The sequence below is a fragment of the Bos indicus x Bos taurus genome, chromosome 26 (assembly GCF_003369695.1).
Source record: "Bos indicus x Bos taurus breed Angus x Brahman F1 hybrid chromosome 26, Bos_hybrid_MaternalHap_v2.0, whole genome shotgun sequence".
NCBI classification, from domain to species: Eukaryota; Metazoa; Chordata; class Mammalia; order Artiodactyla; family Bovidae; genus Bos; species Bos indicus x Bos taurus.
In genome coordinates this window covers 29606160-29615413 of record NC_040101.1, presented here as the reverse complement: position 1 = coordinate 29615413, position 9254 = coordinate 29606160, and the positions used below count along the sequence as shown (strand labels likewise).

General features: G+C 54.6%; 1 protein-coding gene across 1 annotated transcript; it reads left to right on the top strand.

The window, feature by feature from the left end:
• The first annotated feature begins 1081 nt into the window (after positions 1-1081).
• SFXN3 (sideroflexin 3) lies at positions 1082-8287 on the top strand. Its single transcript, XM_027528995.1, has 11 exons — positions 1082-1315; positions 2520-2683; positions 3336-3506; positions 3805-3903; positions 4251-4326; positions 4474-4559; positions 4760-4887; positions 5084-5133; positions 6027-6076; positions 6543-6590; positions 6912-8287. The coding sequence occupies exons 2-11, from the start codon at positions 2523-2525 to the stop codon at positions 7006-7008; spliced, it is 966 nt and encodes a 321-aa protein (XP_027384796.1). The 5' UTR covers positions 1082-1315; positions 2520-2522; the 3' UTR covers positions 7009-8287.
• The last annotated feature ends 967 nt before the right edge of the window (positions 8288-9254 follow it).

Below are 9254 nucleotides of genomic sequence, written 5' to 3'. Positions count from 1 at the left end.
CCTCTCCTGGGTGCCTGGGGCTGCCGTCTGTAAACTGGGCTGGGGCCGGTGGTTTCTACCCGCTCCAGTTCGAGTTCTGATACCCCATCTTGCACTATGAACTTAAAGCCTGGATCTCGGCTCACCCGGCTCCCGCTACCGGTTCGGTGCAGGCGAGCCTAGAACCGCGTCGTTTCCAGGCCGAACCAGCTACTTACTAGGGCTCATGGAATTGCCACCTCTCTGCGGTCACCCCTGAGGCTTCAGCGAGGGAATGTCACCTGGGCAGAGAGAGGCGTGAACGTGCAGTGGGCAGGAGCTCGAGCTGGAGCCTCAGTTTGCGGCATGGATGTTCTGTATGATGACTGAGGGGTGTGTGTGTGTGTGTGTGTGTGTGTGTGTGTGTGTGTGTGTGTGTGTTTGAACGTTGCCTTCACATGCATCCTCCTTCTATGTCAGAAAGTGTCTCTCTGGCCTTCCAGTTCTGGAAAGAACGCATAGCAGGGAAGCTGGTTTCGGGCCACCAGAAGTAGGAAGAATGTCTGATCCACTTGCTTGATGCAGACAGAGGTATCTTGAGCTCTCTGCCCCTTCACCTCCGGGACAGGGCCAGGGGCCAGGGTCTGTGATGCAGGGATAGGGACTGGAGTCATAAGGAAACTGGGGACCCAGCGGAGCTAGAGGTTACAGAGGGGAGGATAGAAGATACAGAGGAGGAAAGGTGCGGGCACTGAAAGGACACAGGCGCGAGCAGAACTGATCTGTGAGGGGATAAGAATGTCTAGATGCTGCGAGAGGACCTCATGGGAACCGGGGTAGGAGCCCAGAGGACCAAGCAGGCAAAGGCCACGGCCAAGGTAGCCATCATGTAAACAAGCCTGGAGGTAACACGAGTCCCTCTGGGCGCACCGTCAGAGGATGCCCCTCCGCGCCTCCTGCCTTCTCGGGGGGCACCTAGACCCCTTGGGCAGAGGCCGGGTGCCTCCCGAGGCCAGCCAAGGGAATGCAAGTAAACGGGGCAGCTCCTCCCCTCCTCTCTCGCGCTGGGGACGCGGCCAGAACTGATTCCCGAGCCCTGATTGGCTCTGGGAGGCTGTGGAGGGCTGGGTCTCGGTAGCCAGGGCCGGGGGCGTCGCCCTTAATGACACTCATCGCCCCCAGGCCCTGCCAATCCCTGGCCTCGTCGGGCGGAGCCCCCGCCTCGCAAGCCCGTGAGCGTCACGCGTGACGTTTCGCGTGATGGATGTGAAGGCGGGGGCGGGGAGGCGGGGGAAGCGCGGAGAGGAAGGCGAGTTTGAGGGCTGCAGAACCGCGGAGCCCAGGAGCCTAGGAAAGCGTGAGTGCTCGCTGTGCCGGGTGGGGCTTGGGGGTCAGGGGAGTAGCGGATTGAGGGCTGGGAGTCAGAAAGGGAAGCTGCCCCTGTCCTATAGGATTCAGTATCTTCGGCTCATGGGGCACAGGGGAGTTGGTTAGGGAGGGAATGTTAGGGTGGGGCTCTGTGTGGTCACACATTCAAGTGTCTGCAGCTGATGGATGTAGGCTGTGCATGTGTGTGTATGTAAGTAAGTAAGTAACGGTCTTGGTGTGCAGGGTGTGTCCACCCTGTCTCCAGGTCTGTGTAGGGCGAGTATGCTGGTGTCTCTGTGTGTGGGTATGTGAATGTGAGTGTGCGAGAGGGGAGGGTGTGCCTGCCTGTGAGGAAGTGTGGTTGGAGAGGATTAGTCATTTTGTAGGATTTTGCCCAACGTGGCCAGATGGCTGCTTCAGGCTTTCCTCTCTATGCCGAGTGAAGGGGTCACTTACTGAATCCTGCTCCTTTAGAGGCAGGTGGCTCAGGAAGAGGTGAGTGGGTGTCTATGCCAGCCCTGCCCACCTGGGGAACAAGGAGAACTTTGGGCAATTCAGTGTGGGTTGGGCAGTTCAGTGTGGTTGAGGGAGATGGGTCTGGAGAGGCAACTTGTGGATGCCTGCGAGCACACTGGCTGGCTGGCATCAGTCCCCTGTTTGAGACCGGAATAGGTAAGCCCTGAAGCTGTTGAGCCCTTGCTCTCCTCCATTTAGGGCCTGGAGTGTGGTACAGCTTATGCCATTTTTCCAAACAGCCTCGGGTGTTTGCATGTAGATCTCAAAGCAACTGGGGCCTAAAGCTGACATGAATGTGGATGTGTGATGCATATAATCTGCATTTTTGTGCATACAGAGCACAAGAGTAGCTGCATGGGATTAGTTGCCGCTCATGCGTCAACCACACACGTGTAAATCCTCACTCATGAAAATCTGCAGCAGGCCAGAGCACAAGGACATCTGCTTTCCTGGCCCTGTTCTCTCCTGTCCCCTCCTCCAGTGGCTGTAGGTCCCTGGGCTGGAACATTGCCTAGAGAGCAGCTCCTCCCCCACTTGCTTACCTATCTGGAGTTACCTTGAGCTCCAGAGGATTGGCAATAGGCCCAGGGACCAGGGCAGCACCACCGAAGTTTCCCCCATGTGGAGCCCTTGGACCCCTTCCTTGGAGTCCTCTGACTTTGGTCCCTGCCCTGCAGAAAATGGGTGAGTTGCCCTTAGATATCAATATCCAGGAACCTCGCTGGGACCAAAGAACTTTCCTAGGCAGAGCCCGGCACTTCTTCACCGTGACGGACCCCCGAAATCTGCTGCTGTCTGGGGCACAGCTGGAAGCTTCCCGGAACATCGTGCAGAACTACAGGTGACCCCTGACCCCATCTGACCCAGGGGCTCATTCCCTGCTATTCATACAGTACTTTTTGTACCTACCTCCCCTCACTTGAGCATGACCCTGTTCTACTCCTCCACCCCCTCACTCCTTGACTCTATCTGTCGGAATCACTGACAACTAAGACACAGAACTTCAGCCCAAAGGATTTCAGGGTATTTGGGTAGAGGAGGTGGTGTTGATATTTATGGATAGGGGGCTGTTCTGTGCTTCACAAACCCTCTACAGGACCTGTCCCTCTGCTGGGCCACCCTCTGCAAGGATGGAGGGGCTCAAAGTTGAGTCCCAAGAAATTAGGAGGGCAGCCTCCTTGTTTCCAGGAGGAAAAACCCTCAGAGCACCCCAGCCATTTTTGACCCATTGGAAACCACCATGACCCATGACCTAGCATTAGACAGAAGCAGAAGGGCACCCCTCTTTGTGTGGCCAGAAGGGAAATAGAAATAGGAGCACTCTTTCTGGAAGATTTGATTCTTCCCCAGAGACAAAAAGCTCATTTGTTCTGAGATTGGGAGCCAGAGTGTCTGGTCCTCTGTCCAGATCACCCCTAAGCTGGGTGGGCAGGGCTTGGGAGGGTGGATCTGCCCCCTAGAATTGCCTGTCAGCTCCTTCCCAACTTCTGCAGGGCTGGCATAGTAACGCCAGGGCTCACCGAGGACCAGCTGTGGAGGGCCAAGTACGTGTACGACTCTGCCTTCCATCCAGACACAGGAGAGAAGGTGGTCCTGATTGGCCGCATGTCGGCCCAGGTGCCCATGAACATGACCATCACCGGCTGCATGCTCATCTTCTACAGGCAGGTCCTATCTTGTGTGTCTCCTCCCTGGTACTCTGTTCAGGCTAGATGATTAGGCATGTCCTCAGAGCCAGTTTGGGCAGAAAATAGTGGGTGGCTGAGAGCTTGTATTAGAATTGCTTCCATTTCTCAAAATTCAGGTGTGTTTGTGTAAGGAGGGTCATGCACAGGTCATCAGAGCAGGTTCTGGGGTCATCACCAGGGCCTCTCTTGAGGGTTTGGGGATAACCTTTGGGGTTTTATTGTCAGTGTCCAAGGATGTGGGACACTGTGGACATAAGGGCCTTTGTTCCCTCAGGAAGACCCCAACTGTGGTGTTCTGGCAGTGGCTGAATCAGTCCTTCAATGCCGTCGTGAACTACTCCAACCGCAGTGGCGACGCTCCCATCACTGTGAGGTGAGAGCTCACCCCAGGGGCTCTCCTCCCGGCCCTCCATTTCTCTCTCTTGTCCCCCCGGGCCTGTGCAGCCCGTGGCTCAATGCCCTCCTCTCAGCCAGTCCCCTGCTCACTTTCCTGGCCTGACTGATGGTGCAAGATCTTCTTGTGTATGCTTTGGGGGACCCTCTTCAAGTGGAGGGATTGGGGCTTCCAGACAGGTCTACACTGGAGCAGGGGAGACATTTCTCTGCAGTGAGGCCAGCCTCCCACGCCTCAGTTACTGAGGATTTGGCGTGTCCCTGGAGCAAAGAGCCACATGCTGGGTTGTTCATTTCCACCTCATTTCCTGGCTCTTCCACCCACAGGCAGCTGGGAATGGCATACGTGAGTGCCACCACCGGGGCTGTGGCCACGGCCCTGGGACTCAAATCCCTGACCAAGGTAAATGCCCCCCCATTCGCTCTTTACTTACCTCCTTCTTTCCTTTCCCCTCCTCCACCCAACCTATAGGCTCCTGGTGACTCTCCTCAGAGTTCCCCACCACCCCATGGCCCTTAGGGCCACTCAGTGACACCTTTCCTCCCCCAGCATCTTCCCCCACTGGTTGGCAGATTTGTGCCCTTTGCAGCCGTTGCAGCTGCCAACTGCATCAACATCCCCCTGATGAGGCAAAGGTGAGTGGCCCCTGCTTCTGGCGTGTGCATGCACAGAGTGCTTGTAGGCATACCAGCTGGCCATGCAAACTGCCGGGCCTAGTCTCCATCTGGTGCTGGGGGATGGTGGAGTGGGAGAACCAGCCTTTGAATCTAGGCTGTCTGAGGGACCCCAGGGACCAGCTGCCTGTGATCTGATCCTCACCCCTTTCCCTTCTCAGGGAGCTTCAGGTGGGCATCCCAGTGACCAATGAACAGGGTCAGAGGCTTGGCCATTCCGTGGCTGCAGCCAAGAAAGGAATCTTCCAGGTGGTGATATCAAGAATCTGCATGGCGATTCCTGCCATGGGTGAGGCAGGGGTGGCTCCGTGGGGCACGGGAGGCCCTAAGAGAAGGGATGCCATTTTCCAGGGGGTGTGAGGATTCTGGGAGCTGTAAGATTCTGGGGAGAGTGGGAGGAGCTGCTAAGGGGGAATCACCCCTTCCTGAGGGTCCTGACTTTCACTCCATTCATTCCCTCCCTCCCTGCCCTGCTCTTCCCTCAGCTATTCCCCCGGTGATCATGGACACCCTGGAGAAGAAAGACTTCCTGAAGGTAGGTCACCTTCTCCTTTCCCATCCTGGAAGTAGTGGTGCCTGGGGGCAGAAGTGACCAGTCCCCAACCTCCTCTGCAGCCTGACCTAAGTCTAAGACTTGCCACCTGTCTGCACCCCTGTGCTCCCCCCCCTTCATTAATTCATTCAGCAAGACTAAATTGAACTGGAGTGAAGGAGCACTGAGGGTGCAGGAGGAGAAGGGCAGGAAAGGATGGAAAGGGTTTCTGTCCTGAAGGAAGCTGGTGTCACTCCAGAGACACACATAGGGAGGGACCATCACAGTCACACCTGGTATCATGCTCGTGCTGTCAGCTGTGAAAAGCATTGAGACACATGCACACACACACACAGGCTCACACATGTGTAAACAGGACAGAACATGCTGTAGTTTACAATATAAGCTCTGACTCATTTGATGAATCCTTTATTCACAAATATTTATTGAGTGCCAGCTACACACACACACACACACACACACACACACACACACACACACACGGAGCAACAGATTGGTGGTCTGTATGGCTGGAACAAATCAAGAAGGGTGTGCAGAGCAGGAGGTGTGTTTGGAAATGGACAGATTGATGCAGTGAGATGGGAGGGAGGGAGTGGAGGGTTAGAGAAGGCTTCCTGGAGAAATGCTCCTGGAGGAACTGTAGGAAGTGATTCTGAGAGGTAAGGGTTAGGATGGTATGCTAGGAAGGGTGTTGGCAAGCATGCCTGGCTGGAATGGAAGGCGGCCAATCGCTGTTATGGGATTAGGGGAAAGAAAAGGGCCATATTTCAGAGGCTTAAAGGTAGAGCTGATGGGATAGAACCGCTGCCATGGTATGGGTTTACGGGTGAGGGGGGCAGGGGACACACACTGTTATATTCTCTCTCTACCCGTAGCGCCGCCCCTGGCTGGGGGCCCCACTGCAGATGGGCCTGGTGGGCTTCTGGTAAGTATGCAGGAAGACAGCTAGAGTGTGTGTGAGTGTCCTTTCTGTGGTGAATGTGGGTGGGTATTATTGCTTTTAAGATGTTTGTATATGTCATTCATTCATACAGTCAGCTGGTAGGGGTCTTGGACACCTGTAAAGCATACTGTGTGTGTTAAGGGGTGAGGTCTGTTCTTGAAGGTCAAGAGTCTAGTCAAAGGGGTCCCGCATCCACCATGGAAATAAGCCTTTTGGTGCCATCTTAGAGTTTGATGCACATTTAATTCCTGGTTCTGTCACTGGCTGTGGCGCTCCGGATCACTGCTCTGGAGGCTCTTTCCTCAGCCAGAACGTACTGTCATCTGTCATCGTTGGCTTTAATCAGTTTCCACCCGTAGGGGCTGTCTCCAGAGATAGGGTGGGGGACTGGGAGGGAACACTCTTAGATCAGCGCTTCACAAACCTCTCTAACACTCTTCTCCCTCAGCCTGGTATTTGCCACCCCCCTGTGCTGTGCCCTGTTCCCCCAGAGAAGGTAAGTGCTGTCTCTGGGCTTGGCTGGGGGCTTTGGACAGGTCCATAGGGTCGCAAAGAGTTGGACACAACTGAGGGACTAACACTTTCACTTCCACTTTTCCACACCTGTGGTAGCAGCTGACCTTAGGTCCCATCAATGTGTTCCAGGAAGGGGCCTGATGGACATTCACCTTATCCTGGGGGTGAGGGAATGACTGTGATCTGGGCCTCTGGCAGTCGGAGCAGAAGATTCTGCAGCCTGGGAGGATGAGGGATGGTGGTCCCTGAGCGTGAGGGGTGGGCTCAGGGGACACTCAGCCAGCCTGCTCTTCTGTTACAGCTCCATACACGTGAGCAGGCTGGAGCCAGAGCTGAGAGCTCAGATTCAGGAGCAAAACCCCAGCATCGAAGTGGTTTACTACAACAAGGGGCTCTGAGGCAGGGTCAGCCCGTGGCCTCCTTCCTCGCCTCCTTGGGCTGCTGCTTAGTGGAGCCTTGCCGTCTTTGCTGCTTTCCATCTGCCTGGTGCTGGGCGGAGGGCTTGATGGGGGAGCAGCCATTGAGACCAGCGATCCATTAGGCTGAGAGGTGCCCCCACAAGCCTTTTTCTCTCCTCTGATTTCAAAAGGCAGGGTCACATAATCCCTTTCTCCTACGCTAGTACGTCTGTGTATGTACATAAGTGATAACGTGTGTGTGTGCAGGCTGTCCTGGGATGTTCTCATGTCTGGCTTCCCTTCTTGGCTATCTGCCAGCCAGAGTACAGGGCTTTCTTGCCTAAACAGTTTCACCAGCCAAGTCATTTCTGATGGGACCTTGCCCCTCTGGACATAGGAGCCCCAGGATCTCACGACAGAGGTTGAAGGACATTTAGCAGGCCAAACTGGGCTGAATCCTTCAGAATTCTGCTTTCCGGCTCCCAAAGCTGACTCGAGAACTGAGCTGGCAAGAACTGAGCTGGCGGAGGAGGACATGGGGGGATAAGGGAGGCAGGGGGCTTGTCCCACCCCCCACATCCTGGAATGGGTCATTTCCTCTCCTCTATAGAACAAAGGAGTGTCAGCATCCTGTACTGCTCTTGCCAGCTTCCCATTCTCCCTGCCTCCCACTACAATAAGGCCATCTTAGGGCACAATCCCAGGAGTTTCGGTCCACTCTGACATCATAACCTCAAGCTAAACTTAAAATCCCAGCACCCTCCCACAACCAAAAAGCCTTGAAGGCATGGCAAAGCATTCCTTTTTAAGAGCCCCCACAGCACCCTCTGACAGAGGGAAGCAGCTGTGGGAATGGTGCTTACACTCCACAGGTGTCTGAGTGGCTGTAAGACACCTCAGGGCAACAAAGCCTGAGTGTACAATCTTAAGACAGGGGATTTTGTGTTCCACTGATCTTGTTAGACATTCCGCAGCATCCTGATCCTAGTTCCTTCTCTTTCTTGAGGGCTGGTTCTGCTCCCACCCCCACCCCCATCTCCAAGAGGCAGAAGGGCCCAGATGTCAATGGCTGGTCCAAAGGGGAGGTGGGCTTGGGGATGGAATATGTGCTGGTGAATTCACAGAGTGAAGAGTTGGACCTTGCCTCCAACTCTTGTGACATCTGGCTGAAGTGGGGTGAAGGCCCCAGTGAGATCCTCTAAGAGCACCTTCCTGCTTCCCGCAACCAACCGCCACCAGTAATAAAAGCTATGGTGCCATTGTTACTCAGTAAACTGAACACCTGTCTGTTTCTTCTTTGTCACTCAATTCCACGTCCTGAGTGCCAGGGAAGAGCCTCCTTTCTGCAGTCTTCTGTAGGGAGCCTTCTCTCCCTACAAAATTCGAATCTTAGTCTCTTCCCTCCCCATTTGTAGGGAGCCTCAGATGCCAGCAGAGGGCGCTCTGAGATTAGAAAAATCAATCTTCCATCCACACCCAGAGTACTAAAGTAGGAAGGATGCAGGTAGATGATGACTCCACCTCCTATTCCCTTGGAGGAGAGGGGAGCTGGGGCGGGGGACGGGGGTGGCAAGGGGCTGATCACACACCTACAAATCAGCTCAGGCTTCTTGGTTGTTTTCAGGCATTTGGCATGGGATGGTGTGGTGATCTCTAAGAGAGAAAGGCTAGAGGGCTAAGGACTGCCTACCTCCATCAGAGAAGTTGTTAGGGTGCCACACACCTCTACGCACTCATCTCCTTTTTTTCTCAGCCTAAAGCTCTCACAATAGGTTGTCAAGAGAAATCTTTAGGAACCTTTAGGACTGAATAGTCCCACAACAGCCTCAAGTGACCTGTTACCCCAGCCTGAGCTCACCCATTCCTTGTGGAAAGTAGTTTACTTGATGGACAGCAAGGGGTGACCCTGCTGCCGCTGCCAAGTCATTTCAGTCGTGTCCGACTCTGTGTGACCCCATGGACTGCAGCCTACCAGGCTTCTCCGTCCATGGGATTCTCCAGGCAAGAACACTGGAGTGACGCTAGCTACTGCTAATTGAATCCTTCCAGTCATGCCAGGCAGGCTTAATGAAACTAAGTGCTGTTAAGTCCATTGTGTCTTTTGAGCTCCACAAACACCCTTGTGAGGCCAGACATATTATGTCCATTCATAGCAAGAAAAATGCAGGAAACCCATGGTTCAATCCCTGGGTTGGGAAGATCCTCTGGAGAAGGGAATGGATACCCACTCCAGTATTCTTGCCTGG